The sequence below is a fragment of the Saccopteryx leptura genome, chromosome 2, assembly GCF_036850995.1.
Source record: "Saccopteryx leptura isolate mSacLep1 chromosome 2, mSacLep1_pri_phased_curated, whole genome shotgun sequence".
NCBI classification, from domain to species: Eukaryota; Metazoa; Chordata; class Mammalia; order Chiroptera; family Emballonuridae; genus Saccopteryx; species Saccopteryx leptura.
The window spans coordinates 140,976,875-140,993,559 of NC_089504.1; the positions used below are offsets into that span (position 1 = coordinate 140,976,875).

The 16,685-nt window shown below is 34.8% G+C and overlaps 1 protein-coding gene across 1 annotated transcript in view; it reads right to left on the reverse strand.

The window, feature by feature from the left end:
• Positions 1-1,122: 1,122 nt before the first annotated feature.
• ABCD2 (ATP binding cassette subfamily D member 2) overlaps positions 1,123-16,685 on the reverse strand; it is a 59,198-nt gene continuing 43,635 nt past the window's right edge. Inside the window, exons 8-10 of the mRNA XM_066368962.1 lie at positions 14,309-14,393; positions 9,166-9,291; positions 1,123-2,867 (exon numbers count right to left, since the gene is read on the reverse strand). Of these exons, the coding sequence (XP_066225059.1) occupies positions 2,648-2,867; positions 9,166-9,291; positions 14,309-14,393 (431 nt within the window). The 3' untranslated portion in view covers positions 1,123-2,647. The remainder of the gene's footprint in view (positions 2,868-9,165; positions 9,292-14,308; positions 14,394-16,685) is intronic.

A 16,685-nucleotide genomic window follows, 5' to 3' on the forward strand; every position in this document is an offset into this window, starting at 1 on the left:
TTACATAATATCTTGTTTACAGGAACGCATACTATTTTATACTCATTCTTGGCATAACACTACATGCTGTAGAAATATAATGCAACATTTTCACAGATGCAACTTATTTTCCAAGTTTAAAACATTAACCCAAAAATGCACATTAAAAAACCAAGCTTCATAAACTTGTAGCTTTCATAGACAAACAAAAACAAAGCAAAACAAACAAAAACAGAAGTCAAATAGATGAGTTAGAAGTAATTTGAAAATTGTAATATTTTTTCTTTTTCCTTTCCTCATCTGTCTGTTCCTTGTTATATTTAAAAATGGCTATTTAGTTTCTCAATCTTGTTCACATTTTTTTTTATAAAATATAAGAATAACAAAATATGGTATATGGTATATAGTACATAAATAGAAATTGAAATCACAGATATCTTTTCCCTCCAAGTTAGAGGGTGTTGTTGGTCCTGGAAGAAAATTCAGAAAATAAATAGGCACAAAAAAGTTCATGGAAAACATGTTCCTATTATACTTTAACTTTTAAATTACAATGTGTGTAGTTTTTAGTACAAAATGTTAAACATCCTTGAATCCTTGAATTTATAATGTTATAAATAATTATCTTATTTACTTTAGCTCATTGGTAGGATATATTAAATAAGGGCTAATTACAAATCTAATATTTGTTTTGGCATTCTTTTCAAAGTTTCAAAGCACAATATATTGAGTCCTAAGTATTTTATTTTTCAGCTTATCAAATTTAAGACGCGAAATTTTGCACATGCTTCAAACGAGGACTTTTCATTTTCCTCTTACACTGTTAAAAGTTAATTTAAGATTCTTGCCTCAGATTTTTCCCATCAGCAGTATAAAATAAATAACTGCTAACATAGAAATGATTAGTGGATAATTTTTATTAAGTTTTGGTTACAAACATTTTTTACACCTCTGACACCTGCCTCACTTCTCTAAAGGATGTAGTAGTAGCTGATAACCATACTAGAGGAAAAACTTAAGCAGATGTAGTTATTATGATTTTATATTGCATTCCTACATATAAGGTAGTTACATTTATTCATAGTTAAAATTACCTTAGTTTGCATGGCAGAACTGAAAATGTCATGATGTTTTTCTACAATCATTATGAATGACTTCCAGGTACCCTACCACCAGAACTGTCTGAGAATCATTGACTTAATAATTACTGTTCTTGTATCTAAATGTGCAAATAAAATTCTAAACCACTAACAACTGATCATTCCCATTTTTTTCTAGCCTATCAACATAGATAGTAGGAGATGAAAATGCCAATCCTGGCTTTTGTACTTTAAACTCCAGGGCACATGGGTAGATAACATTTATTTCATACTACTATTCTATACAGAGTCTTTCTCATTATGTTCAATAAATATTAAATTTACCTATAACACAATTAATTCTGCTTCTGATTGCTGTCTGTGAATGTAAATTAATATTATGAGTGCATAGTTGCTGAATGATTTGCTAATTTTCTGGCTCATTTTAAACCACAGAGCAATGACTTTTCCACTTGAATTCAAGGATAATATATTATATAATGGAAATTCCACTAGAACCAGGAAATCAGGAGAACTTAGTTTGGTTCCTGGATCTGTTTTTAAATCAATTGCATGATTAAGGCAAGTCTGAATGTCAATTTTTTCACAGCAAACTAGAAAAAATAATAACTGTCTCAAAGGATTGCCACAAGGATGAACATGAAATGATGTGAAAATTTTAAACTATAAAGTTCTATTCTCCTGTATGTTATTACTATTGTGATTTAGAGAATCCCTATATTTGAGTATAATATTGCTATTTAAAAGATGTAGTGGACTCCTCCTTTGTGCACAAAAACAAGCGAAGTATTTCTGGAAAGAAGTTGCAATAGATAATGCTGCCAAGTAAAGTAACAGGCTGAGACCAATATTGCTTGGACACTCCTTTTCTGTATTGGCAATTCTCTTTAAAATGAAAGAGTTTATTAACAAGTATATAAAGAGTTTCATTAAAACTAATTTTGTATGTGCCTGCATTAAGACACTAAAAAATCTAAAATTAAAAAATATGGCATTTTATACACATATAGCCATGCTTCTTCCTTTAACCACTGCCATTAAAATAATTTTTTTCATATTGAAATTATTTATCAAACTGTCAGTTACTTTATATACAGATTTAATTGACTATTAGCAATGATGAAACTGAATTCTAGCTATTAAACCTAATAACCATAACTATAGACTGAAATGTTACTCAAACTTCTAATCTTATGCAACTAATTTCAACCCAAATGCTGCTTTTAAGATGTTGTTTTGTTCTGAAGATAACTCTCATGTTTGTTAAGAACTTCAGACACATCACATATACACAGTAAATTGGGTATTCATCATGAATTCACCTAGAAAATCCTGTTTTACAGGTGAATTAGGCTTTCACCAGGAATTAGTACCAGCCATAATGACTAATCTTACATAATGTATTTTTAAATTTTCTTCTGAAAAGTTAGGTCATATATTTCCTTGATCTTATAAAATATTTCTTGCTGCTTTTTATTTTCTGTGCTTAGTTTAATGCAGTGCATGCACTATAACAGAGTGTCTCAGCTTTTAGCTAAAAATTAACCCTTACAACACGTCAAAACAAATTAGGTTGTTTCATCTTCATTTTTGATTGTTTTCAGCACTGAGTCTTCACCCAAAATTTTACATAGTTCATTGAGTCTCTGCTGCATTTTGGGAATTCCAGCTAGCTGAGATTCTAGCTTTTGTTTTTCTTCACTCAGTGTTAAACGGATCGCAGTATCCAATTGTTCAAAGTGCCAACCTCCTTCTCCATCAAACTGTAATAAATGCGTGTGGTATTTCCTGTATAATCGGAGTGAAATGATATTATTAGCAATAATTTGAAGAGGCATTTTCATTATAGGTCTATCATTCTAAATTATTTCCAAAGTTAAACTTTAAGTAAGGTGGCCATTTTACATTTGATTGTCAAGAGTCCCTCAAGAAGTTAAATTTTGTGATTTTTTTTTTTACTCTAAAAGTCATTAATCTTTAGGAAATATTATTGCTTGTGTTAAATTTATTACATATACTGAATGTACTGTATATGAATTGTAACAGACTGTTGCATCTACTTAATTTTATAATAATTTATTTTTATAACCCAGTACAGCTCCTGAATAAATATCAAAGCACACTTAGAATGGGTATAAGGAAAGGAAGCTGAGGGGAAAAAGTAACCATTTCAAAGTTTATAGAGAAGAAACTTAAAAAAAAGAAAGAAAGAAAATACAATACCAATTCATTAATATACCATCTATTGGAATGAGTTATTCTACATAAGTAAATACTTCTCAATAATTAAAATTTTAAAACTTCAAAAAAATAAACTTAGATAGAAATCTTTTTAAAAAACTTCTGCCTCCATATAATTTAATCTTTTTTCTCATGGCTCAGGTTCATAACTAGGCACTTCAGAGAGGTATAGAGATGATTTTATTAATGAGAGAGCAGACAACTCATCCTCTCCTGAAGGCAGGCTGTGGACAAAGTGTGGACAGAGTGATGCTGGCACAGGGCTGAGCCACAGAACTTCACCTCGTCTTATGTGTGCTCAGTGTTTCTGTCTTTCCCTTATAGTTATCATTTCTTATTCCCCTCTGAGCTCTCATCTGTCATTATTTACTATAATCAGTGGGGGCTTATTTTAGTAGTTTTTATGTTTTTTTAATTAATATGATTCACATACCATAAATTCATCTTTGAAATGTTTACTTTTTTCCCTCAGCTTCCTTTCCTTATACCCATTTTAAGTGTGCTTTGATATTTATTCAGGAGCTGTCACATACCTGGACAACTAGAAGAGTATTTGAATATTAAAGTCTCTTCTCATTTGTTAATAACAGTGCTAATTGTTGTTAATACTGCTGTTGAGTTTACATTGTTGAAATATCATGTTATGTTAACATCACCACTATCCAATACCAGAATATTTTCTTCACCCCCAAAATAAACCCCATACCTTTTAGCAGACCCCCCTGTTTCCCTTTCTGCTCAGTGTCTGCCAATCACCAATCTCCTTTCTCTTTATGGATTTGCCTATTCTGGACATTTCATATACCTGGAATCACATAAGGTGTGCCTTTTTGTGACTGGCTTCTTTTACTTACTTTATTTCTTTTACTCCAAATTTATCTAGTTGAAGCATGTATTAGTACTTCAATAATTTTTAAGGCTGAAAAATATTCTATTGTATAATATTATACATTTTTGTGTATCTATTCATCATCTAATGGATAGTTGAGTTTCACCCATTTTGGATGGATGGTTTTAACATGTTGTGAGATGAGAAAACTAAAATAGGTTGAGCTATGTCTAAAAAACTACAATCACTCTTAAGTTGAAGACCGAAGTTCACGTTTTTAATATTATGTGAAAGGGATTAATAATTTTTTTCATTTACTTTTGAGCATCTATTATAATTAGGTTTTTTAGTTTTCAAAAATTTGACCTCCCAACAGGTAGGAACTCACAAAAACTAAATTGAAAACAATGTATTTCTTTTTTTTTTATTTTTCTGAAGCTGGAAACGGGGAGAGACAGTCAGACAGACTCCCGCATGCGCCCGACTGGGATCCACCCGGCACGCCCACCAGGGGGCGATGCTCTGCCCCTCCGGGGCGTCGCTCTGTTGCGACCAGAGCCACTCTAGCGCCTGGGGCAGAGGCCAAGGAGCCATCCCCAGCGCCTGGGCCATCTTTGCTCCAATGGGGCCTTGGCTGCAGGAGGGGAAGAGAGAGACAGAGAGGAAGAAGGGGGTGGGAGGTGGAGAAGCAAATGGGCGCTTCTCCTATGTGCCCTGGCCGGGAATCGAACCTGGGTCCCTCGCACACCAGGCTGACGCTCTACCGCTGAGCCAACCAGCCAGGGCCGAAAACAATGTATTTCTATGTCAAGGCCAAAAAATGTGGAAATGCTGCTATTAAAATCTGAAAGCTAAAAACAAAAGTAATGAAAAAAACAAAAGAAGGATTGCAATACAAGAAAGAGAAATAATGGCAAAAATATCATTCTGTTTATTTCACTCTCAACTTTTCTTAGGCCTTCCTAACCTTGGATCTACAGCCAGGAGCAATTTTAGAATGTGGTACTTCAGATCGTTGTCAACTCCCATCTTAAATGTATTAAGAAATGTTTGGCTCATTATTCCAGTCCTACAACATTATTGAATTTTCACATGGAAGAAAGAAATTGTATAGATGCTTCTTGACCCAAGAGTCAAGGCCATGTTTATGGGCTAACATAAACACTTCAGGAGTTTAAAAGAAACCACTATATTAACTGAGGCTCATGTCGGAAATAATCAGCAGACTTCCTGAACAAATAGGATAAAGCACAGGAAAATGGTAATTAAAAAGCTATAATTTTATTTAGGAATCAAATAATTTAATAAGCCTCTAAAATTTTTTACTACTTTGGAAACCATTATTGAGATTAATCTTTACAAATAAAAATTGTCCATTTCTTGTTATGGGAAAAATATAACACATCCTTTCCCTCTTCTGAAATCTTTTCAGGGAATATAAGAATTTCATCTAGGGAGAAAGGAATCAGAAATGACAGATTTGTACAACATAAATTGACTACACTAACTACCATATTTTTCACTCCGTAAGACGTACTTTTCCCCCCCAAAAGTGGAGGGGAAAATGCCTGTGCGTTTTATGGAGCGAATGTTCTTTTAAAAAAAATTTTTTTTAACTGCTGTGGGTTCCTGGACAACTAGAAGAGTATTTGAATATTAAAGTCTCTTCTCATTTGTTAATAACAGTGCTAATTGTTGTTAATACTGCTGTTGAGTTTACATTGTTGAAATATCATTGTGGTATATTTTATTAAATATTTTAACACACCATTTGGTTCAGAATATTTTTTTCTTATTTTCCTCCTTAAAACCCTAAGTGCGTTGGCCCTGGCCGGTTGGCTCAGTGGTAGAGTGTTGGCCTGGTGTGCAGAAGTCCCGGGTTCAATTCCCGGCCAGGGCACACAGGAGAAGTGCCCATCTGCTTCTCCACCCCTCCCCCTCTCCTTCCTCTCTGTCTCTTTCTTCCCCTCCTGCAGTCAAGGCTCCATTGGAGCAAAGTTTGCCCGGGCGCTGAGGATGGCTCCGTGGCCTCTGCCTCAGGCGCTAGAATGGCTCTGGTCGCAACAGAGCGATGCCCCAGATGGGCAGAGCATCACTCCCTGGTGGGCATGCCAGGTGGATCTCAGTTGGGAGCATGTGGGAGTCTGTCTGACTGCCTCCCTGTTTCCAACGTCAGAAAAATACAAAAAACAAACAAAAAAACCCCCCTAGGTGCATCTTATGGAGTGAAAAATATGGTAATTCATAAACAGCACTAAAATGACAATAGTTTTATGAATAAATGAACTGTGGGTAGCTGCAATTAAAAACATGTTTTTCCTGTCAAAAGGTAAAAAAATTTATATATTTTGTTATTTCCTTAAAAATTATTTGTCTACTATGCACCTATTAAAGTGGCCAAAATCTAGAACACTGACAATACAAATGCTGACGAGGCTGTGGAGCAACAGGAAATCTCTTTCGACATGAGTGGGGATGCAAAATGGTACATCACTTGGACAGATAGTTTTGCAGTTTCTTACAAACTAAACACATCTTACCATACAATCCAGCAACTGCACTCCTTGACATGACCATATGTTCACACAAAAACCTGCATATGAATGTTTATAGCAGCATTTTCCATAATTGCCAAAATTTGGAACCAACCATGATGTCCTTCATTAAGTGAATAAATAAATAAACTGTAAATCCTAAAAATGGAGCACTAATCGGTGCTAAAAAGAGCTATCAAGCTAAGACAATGAGGAAGTGTAAATGCACATTACTAAGTAAAAGAGACCAACTAAAAAGGCTACATACTGTGTGATTCCAGCTATATGACATTCTGGAAAAGGCAAAAACTATGGAGACATTAAAGATCAGTGGTTTCTAAGAGTCAGAGGAAGGAAATGAGAAATAGAGCACAGAGGATTTTTTGAACAATGAAAATATTCTGTATTATACCACAATGTTGTATATATGTAACTATAAATTGGTTCAAACCCATACAATGTATAACACCGAGAGTAACTGGAAGTAAACTATGGTCTTTGGCGAAAGGGATGTGTCAATATAGTTTCATTGATTGTAACAAGTGTACCACTCTGGTCAGGAAGGCTGACATGGGGGAGGTTATGTGTGTATAGGGGCAAAGAGTATATGGGATATTTTTGTACCTTTCTCTCAATTTTGCTGTGAACCTAAAACTGCTCTAAAACACAAAGTCTTAATTGAGAAAAATGGTTGACTGCTCCCAATGCCTCTTTAGGCTAACTTGAATAAGGAACTGATAGACAGGACAGCATAACAAATCCACTGATAGACATCAGAAAACACCAGTCTAAGAGATAACTCCGTATTATCCCATCATGTGATCAATTAGGAAGCATGTCTGTAAATGACGAGGCCATATCAGAGAGGGTTCAAGAATTTTTCTGACCTGTTTCTATGTCAGCCCTGATTCTGTAAAATTGGAGTAATTGGACCAGATTCTGTAAAACTGGAATAATTGGACTACTATACTCCTTAGAGTTGTGATGAGGCTTAAAGAAAATGAGCCCAGAACAAAATAAGTGCTGAGTCTGCAAGAGCAACTGTTATGATGATGAATCAATGGAAAAGTAACGGAATGGTAACAATGGTGTCATTTTTAAAAAATGAGACATCCCAATATGTTTTTATGAGATATTATTTATGAAACATTTTCAATCATTTTCCTTGAAACAAAACAGAAAAAAAAAAGCTTTTATTCTGTGTCTCCTTTAACTTAATCATTTGGGCAATATCAATTTAGGTATTTTCCTGGATTTTGAAGAACAAATTAAAAAGATGATGTAAAACCATAAAATACAGGGGTGGGCAAAAGTGGGTATACAGTTGTTTGTGTGGAAAAAGACTTACAGGTTTTGCTTATTACAGTGGCTTTATTAACTCAAAAAAAATAAACTGGCCTGATCAGGTGGTGGCGCAGTGGATAGAGCGTTGGACTGGGATGCCGAGGGCCCAGGTTCGAGACCCCGAGGTCGCCAGGTTGAGCCCAGGCTCATCTGGTTTGAACAAAAGCTCACCAGCTTGGACCCAAGGTCGCTGGCTCGAGCAAGGGGTCACTCGGTCTGCTGAAGGCCCACGGTCAAGGCACATATGAGAAAGCAATCAATGAACAACTAAGGTGTTGCAATGAAAAACTGATGATTGATGCTTCTCATCTCTCTTCGTTCCTGTCTGTCTGTCCCTGTCTATCCCTCTCTCTGACTCTCTCTATAAAAAAACAAAAAAACCCAAACAAACTGTTTCACATTCTCATAACTGTAAACCTACTTCTGCCACCCCTGGATATTCTTTCCTAGTACATGCGGTGGAATTATGAATATTTTCAGTTTTAAAAAAATCACCAGGCCCTGGCCAGTTGACTCAGTGGTAGAGCGTCGGCCTGGCGTGCAGAAGTCCTGGGTTCAATTCCCGGCCAGGGCACACAGGAGAAGCGCCTATCTGCTTCTCCACCCCTCCCCCTCTCCTTCCTCTTTGCCCCTCTCTTCCCCTCCCGCAGCCGAGGCTCCACTGGAGCAAAGATGGCCCGGGCGCTGGGGATGGCTCCTTGGCCTCTGCCCCAGGTGCTAGAGTGGCTCTGGTCGCGACAGAGCGACGCCCCGGAGGGGCAGAGCATCGCCCCCTGGTGGGCAGAGCGTCGCCCCCTGGTGGGCCTGCCAGGTGGATCCCGGTCAGGCGCATGCGGGAGTCTGTCTGACTGTCTCTCCCCGTTTCCAGCTTCAGAAAAATACAAAAAAAAAAAAAAAAAAAAAAAAAAAAATTACCAAATTTTTCTACTTCCTTTCAGGATTATTGGAATGCAATGACAGTTTTCAAATAGCAGGTCAATGCTAGACTTGGGGTATCTAAACTACTAGTGTCAACAAAAATACATGTAGAAAAATAAGTGAAATGTCCTATGCTCTCTAGTGAAAAGTTTAGAAAAGTTAGTCTTTAATAAACATAGGGAAAAACCACCTATCATAAATTTGCATTGGAAACACTTACCAAAGAGAAGGCCTGTGTGTTATAGACAATAAGGAAATTCCAGCGCCCTTTGCAGCCTGAAATATCTTTCCTTCCACATCAATGCTGACGGCACTGGTGCACTCATCCAGCAATGCATATTTTGGTCTTTAAAAAAATAAACACAAATAAATTAATGCTTTTCCTATTTGAATGATAAGTATTTGACCGATATGAGTTGTGATGTTAACTTTTAAGGTTAACTAGAATATGATATCCATCTTAAATTTTAAGTAGATTTTCTGAAGCCCGCTCACAATACAATAAGCTTTGTTGTTATGCAGATGAGTGAATCATAAACATGAGGCAAGGGAAGAGGAGGCAGGTCAGGGAGTGCATTTTCTGCATAAGGCAGATTCACTCTTGGTGACAAGGTTCTAACCAATTAAATAAAAAATAAATTACAGTAGCTAATTATCAAACAAGCCACAGCCCTGTAAGACGAGATTTACTAAGAAGATAATTTTATCAGCAATGTGATTACCTAATCATTCACTATTAGTGGATTCTCCTTGCTATAAGATTCTGCCAAACTAAGTATTCCTAATCTGCTAAATTTAGAGTAGGTATTGAACTCGGTAACATTGTGACCATGCTTCACAATCAAATTCTTAGGGGGAAAATATCAGTAAATGTTTTTCTGATTGTACTCAACAATTTTGTGTTTTCTAGGTTCATTTTTTACACTGGAAATGATTTTCTACTACTATCAGAAACCTATAACTTGCAACCATTTTCTTCTGTTTATTCTTGTCCTTTCATTTTACATCCTACTCTTATCTTTCTTTTTCCTTCACCTGTCTTCCTTGAAGCCTGTCTGGACATTAGATATATATCTGTACTCAGATACATGATTTAGCTTTGTTAATAGGTCCGAGGGTCAACCCATACACTGGCATTTATTATTTATTTCAGGACTGAAAATCAGTATAAAATATTTACCCGAACAATTTTTTCTACGAAGATATTCCGCTTTTTAAAAATAAGCAACAATGACAAGATAAAAATGGAAACCAGTAGTAATTCCTTATCCAGCATAAATAATTACTACTTAGCACTGTAAATTGCTTTTCCATGATGGACTTGCTTTTCAATAAGATTCTGTTACTTATTTGCAGGGGGGGAGAGCGGCAGAGAGTAGTCAAGGCTAGTAGCTACAGGAGTCAAAGGCAAAGCGGAACTCCTACTCAACTTTAATAACCGCTCTCCATGCAAGGAACTAAAAGATCACTGCAGGTCCCCGTGTCATCAACAGATGCAATTTCCCTGCTTGGCTTTTGGTTACTGTTTTGGTTTAAGTATTAAGTATTACTTCTTTGTCTTAGAGTTGATCACTGTTTTATGGATAATTTTTTTTTAAGTGGAAGAGAGGGAAAAGAAAAGGAAATATAAGAGAGAGGGTTGGCTTCTAGTTATAAAATAAGTCATGAGGATGTAATGTATAAGGAGTAAAGTAGGAAGCATTGTAATAAATATGTATGTTGACAGATGGTTTCTAAGCTTATGTTGTCATCACCTGTAAGGTATATAAATGTTGAACCACTATGTTATGCACCCGAAACTAATATAATATTGTATGTCAATTATAATTGTAAAATAAATTAATTTTTTAAAAGAATAAAATTATTTTAATATAAGAGAGATATGTTTTAGATAAAATTATTTTTTTGGACATCTCTCCAGTAGTTATGTATTGTATTTTATTTTTCAGAGTGCTTTGAGCTGCGCAGAGAAGAAATGGCATTTTAGAATTAGAGAAAAAGTATATATCTATTCTCTGTTGTCATAGCAACCACTGGTCCAGCAGATGTAAGAGAAATTGCACACTTTAATTTCCTTGGCATGGCTAGTGTGTGTGTGTGTGTGTGTGTGTGTGTGTGTGTGTGTACTTAAACATAGTAAGCAATAGCAGGGATCTGGAACTGATATAACTAAGTAAAATATTAGAAAATATGGTTTCTCAGATTATTTTTTTCTTTTGCCAAGTCATCAGAAGAGTGAGCCCTGCAAAAGATCTAGTCTATCCCCGCTAAAACAGGATTATCTTCATCATTCTTTTTTTTTAAGAATCATTTAAAGTTTATTTTATTTTATTTACAGAGATAGAAAGAGAGTCAGAGAGAGGGATAGATAGGGACAGACAGACAGGAACGAAGAGAGATGAGAAGCATCACTCATCAGTTTTTCGTTGCGAGATCTTAGTTGTTCATTGATTGCTTTCTCATATGTGCCTTGATCCCGGGTCTTCAGCAGACCGAGTAACCCCTTGCTGGAGCCAGTGACCTCGGGTCCAAGCTGGTGAGCTTTGCTCAAACCAGATGAGCCTGGGCTCAAGCTGGCAACCTCGGGGTCTCGAACCTTGGTCCACCGCATCACAGTTTGACACTCTATCCACTGCACCACCACCTGGTCTGGCCATCATTCTTTAAACATTGAAAGTCCTCTCAAAAAGACTATACAATTGTGATACTAAATACTCCTTGCCAAAGTTCTCTATTGTAGCTATCTCAAGTTCTTCACACTGTGCAATTCAAACCGTTTTTATTAGTTCTTTGAAGATGGTGTGTGTGTGTGGGGGAAGTTTCTCATTATACTTTTTCTTCACTGGGTTTAATATTTCTATTTCATTTTATTTTTTCTCAATAGATTCTGCTTTTCAACAACTTCATCATCTTTATGATCACTAAATTTTCTTTTCACTGGTGTTCTTGTAACTTGATCTTTATTCAGTCTCACATTATATCTAAAATATTTTAGATACATAAGTATCGACTAGTTATTTCAAATTTGGGTATTTGAAATCTCTTTGGGTTGGCATCTTTTATTAATGCCTCTTGCTCTTCATTACAGGGTTAATTATATTAACAAAATGGTGCAGGTAGAAATTTGTGGTCACATTTTATATTCCATCATATTACATTTCACCGACTATGCTAGTGATCACATTACTGAATATTTATGGACAGGGCTCAGACAGATTCAGGGTGATAATGAGTAACAGCTGGTCATAAATGTCAAACTCTAGACTTCACACTTGAATCTTACCACATCTTCTGAGAAAGGGGCATTATAAAATATACTTCACTAAAAATTCTAAGTTAGTAAATTTTGGTTCAGATCTTTTTTTTTAGCTTGCCATATTCTTAAACTAACCATGTACACTATTATAAATACAGTATTATTAACACAACATTTTTTCCCATTAAAAATTTCAGTTAGATACAAAATTAATACATACTCTCTGATTTAATTTATATAAAGTTGTAGATCAGGAAGAACTAATATTCAGTGATAGAAAACAAAACAGAAATGATCTAGAGGGTATCTGACTGGAAGTGGGAATGAGGGACATTCTAGGATGACAGAAATGTTCTCTATCTTAATTGAGGTATTGGTTACATTATGTCTTATTCATTTAGCAAAAGTCATTGAATTGTATACTTAAGGTTTGTGCATTAGGTACATAAAATTTTATAATAATTATGATTTAAAAAAAATCTGGTTAGCTATTATGTAATAATAAACATAAAAGCTTACAAAATAAAAAGAATATAAATTTTAACATACTTTATGAAAATGGTTACATTAAAAATTCAAGATAATGACCAACTTCTGTGTACTAAGATTGAGAAGAAACTATTTCAATATATTAAGTATTATATGGGTAATGAGATAGCAGACTTTTTCTTCTTATTTATCTAAATTTTTTACTTCTATGAAATAAATATGTAATTATATTTTAATAGAATTGTTAAAATGGTATGTGCTTTTATCAGTGATAAACTGAATTTGAACCAAGTACTAGATGACTTTACATAATTATTATCAATTTTATTAGGTACAATTATGGTATGTTATTATGTAAGAAAATATTTTAAGATTCTAGAGATTGATGCCAAAGTATAAGGAATATGTCACAATATTTGTGATTCACTTTAAAATGCTTCAAAAATAAAAAAAATAGGTAGATCAGATGTGACAAAATGGTAGATTATTGAATCAGTATGCTGGGAATATGGGTTCATTTTACCCATCTCTTTGGGTGCCCATCTTTGGGTACTCATCATACCCAAAACATCTCTTCTTTGAGATGTTTTGATATGTTTTTTTCATAATAAAAGTTTTGTTGTTTTTTTAAAAATAATTGATAGCCAACTAGTTACTAAATGTGGGCCAACTGGGTGCTAAGTGTTTAGTGAGGCTTACTTGATATATTTTTGCTCTTTTTATCAGCTTTTTAAGTTTCTTTACAAAAGTATTAATGCTTCCACTGCTATCCCTCCAGGAGTATGGTATCCACCCAGTTTGCAGCCCATTCATACGTTCATGTATATAATTCCTGGTCCTTTTTGACCAAGATGTAAGTGCTAAATGTAAGTAATGTAATTTCCCGATAACCTCCTGCTTTGCATACAACTCAGGTTCTCATTGCCAGAAGCCTAAGATTAAAAAAGAAACAGAGAGAAAGAGAGAGAGATTTCTTTTTCAGAGAAGAATAGGACAGACAAGAGGAATAAATCAGAAGAGCTTTACTATTTCTTTCTAATGTCCTCTGCCTGGTATCTTTGAACTTCAAAAGCTATGAATCTGAAGCTGATTGCAAAGAAAAAAGGTTTTTTGAGAGAAATTATTTTCTGAATCTCTCTTTACCCGAGTCCATTAACACCTAGTTCCTTTCTGCTCCGTTGTATCCCTGATGTTCCAGGAGAGCACTGCTAACCTGAATAGGCTACTGAGTGGTTGAAAAGTTAATTTAGTTTGAATTTAACAATTTAATTCAGAAGTTTACTGAATGCCTGCCTCCAGTGTTCACAACAGTGTAACAGTGGTTAAGCATCCTTCACAATTTAAAATGACACTATTTCTCCTTTCAAACTTAGAAGACATAAAAATAAAAATTTAACTTTGTCATCTAATATTAGTCAACATAAAATGAATAGAAAAAAGAGGCTTGAAAATTTCTTGTCATATAAAAAAACAACTTAAAAAAACCACTAAACTATAAAGTCTAAGCATCCATTTTTTAGCAAGATTTTTTTTAAACTAAATATGAAGACACTGAATCTTGTCCAAAGGTTTTTGTTACAACAATGGAATAGTAGTTTCCTGAGACTAGTGTACTTACCTATGGTAAAACATGCGAGCCATGCCCATTCTTTGCTTCTCTCCTCCTGATAGGACATCTTTCCAGTCCATAACAGCATCCCATCCTTACAAAAATATAAAGATATAGATTTAGAAAGCATTTGTTTAATTGTTACAGTTTTAGACAAGGGATTCTGGCAAGTTCAAGCTATTAACACACAGCACCTGGTATTTTACAGGACATGTGCTAAGATGGACTAAAGAGTCTCATCATGTATGAGCATTTTGTTGTAGATATGATATTATTTTAATGGTAATAATTCCTTTTACTGACAAATAATCCTCTAAGAATTCTAAATACTGACACGTTAAAAGTTTGTTTGTTTCTGAATATCTCCGAAGAGTCGATATAGTTACGCTTACTTTGGAGGGCGAGGGGAGAAAAAGACAAACAAATTTGCATAAGCCTGTTGCAAAGCCTATGAAGGGTGAGGCAGGAACTAACTTAAATGGCTTCCATGTGCCTGGCACTTCACACAAGTTTTCTCATTATATATCCTACAGTCTTATGAGGTAGATATTATTAGTAACATTTTGTAGGTGGGTAAATTGAAACTCACAGAATAATTGACGTGTCTAATTTTACATAGCTAGGTATCAGAATTGGGAATAATATGTAGGTCTATGTTCACGCCTTTATGATTTACTTATGTAACCTCTTACAACATCTTAATTGCTGACTTTCTGTTTGATTTTTATTTAAAAAGCAATGTTTCTATTTTTAAAAAAATAGGTTATAGTTATACATACTGACATAGAAATGTATCCAGAATATTTTTTATATGAAAAGCTGAATTGTAGAATTGTGGTGTCATTTTCCTTCCAGTAAATTTCTGTCTATTTAAAAATCATATCCTTATCATTTTATAATAGGAAAAAAATCTCAAAAGGCCATGTGATTTGAAGTTTTTACATCTAGTGAAAACTGTTGAGATAACATTTTTTCTATGGCTGAATTTTAAAGCATAATTTTAAAGCATAAGCGATGGTATGAAAAATAGGGTGAGATTGCTACATGGTGGAGAAATAGTGTGGGCTTAAAATTTTTTTCCCTTTGCCATTGAGAAAACACAAGAGAAAAGTATTTGTGTCAAAAAAAATTTTAACTTTACATATTTAAATAAAACATGTCCTTTGTTCCACTAAACCCCAAAGTTTTAGTGGGCAATACTGCGTAATCTCAGAACACCAAAAATCAGAACACTAAGTCACAGTATCACCTTTGATGCTGATTTATTCATTTATTTTGTTATTTTATTGGCATAACATTAATAAAATTATATAGGTTTCAGGTGTACAATTCTATAATAGATCATCTGTACACTGTACTGTGTGTTCATCACCCAAAGCTAAGTCTCCTTCCATCACCATTTACACTTTTAATCCTCATTTGCCTCCCCCACCCCCTTTCTCCTTCTTGTAATCACCACACTGTTGTCTGTGTTTACGAAGTTTCTTCCCTTTGCTTAATTCCTTCTCCTTTTTCATAGAGCCTCCCAACCTCTATTCCCTCTGACAGTTGTCAGTCTGTTCTTTGTATCTACGAGTTTGTTTTTATTTTTTCTGTCAGTTTATTTTGTTCATTAGAGTCTATACATAAATGAAATCATGTGGAAATTGTTTTTCTCTGACTGACTTATTTCACTTAGTATAATACTTTCCAGGTCCATCCAAGTTGTCATGAAAGGTAAGATTTCCTTCTTTTTTATGGTTGAGTAGTATTCTATTGTGGGACTGTACCACATCTTTCTTATCCACTCATCTACTGATGGGCATTTGGGCTGCTTCCAAATTTTGTCTACTTTGTAAACAATGTGGCAATGAGCATAGGGGTGCATATAGGTTTTGAGTTAGTATTTCAGGTTTCTTTTGATATATTTCCAGAAGTGGAATTGCTGGGTCAAAAGGCAGTTCCATTTTTAAATTTTTGAGGTAACTCCATATTGCTTTCCTCAGTGGCTGCACTAGTCTGCATTCCCACTCACAGTACACGAGGGTTCTCTTTCCACCCTCCCCAACAACTTGTGTTTATTGATTTATTGATGATAGCCATTCTGACAGGCATGTGGAGATATCTCATTGTGGTTTTAATTTGCATTTCTCTGATGATTAGTTATATTGAACATCTTTTCATATTTCTGTTGACCATCAGTATATCTTCTTTGGAGATATGTCAGTTCAGGTCCTTCACCCATTTCTTAATTGGGTTATTTGTTTTTTAGCGTTGAGTTGTATGAGTTCCTTATAAATTTTGGACAGTAAGCCCTTATCTGATGCATTGACAAAGACCCCAAATAGCAACAATGATCTTGAGAAAGAGGAACAAAGTTGGAGGAATCACACCACCTGGTATCAAA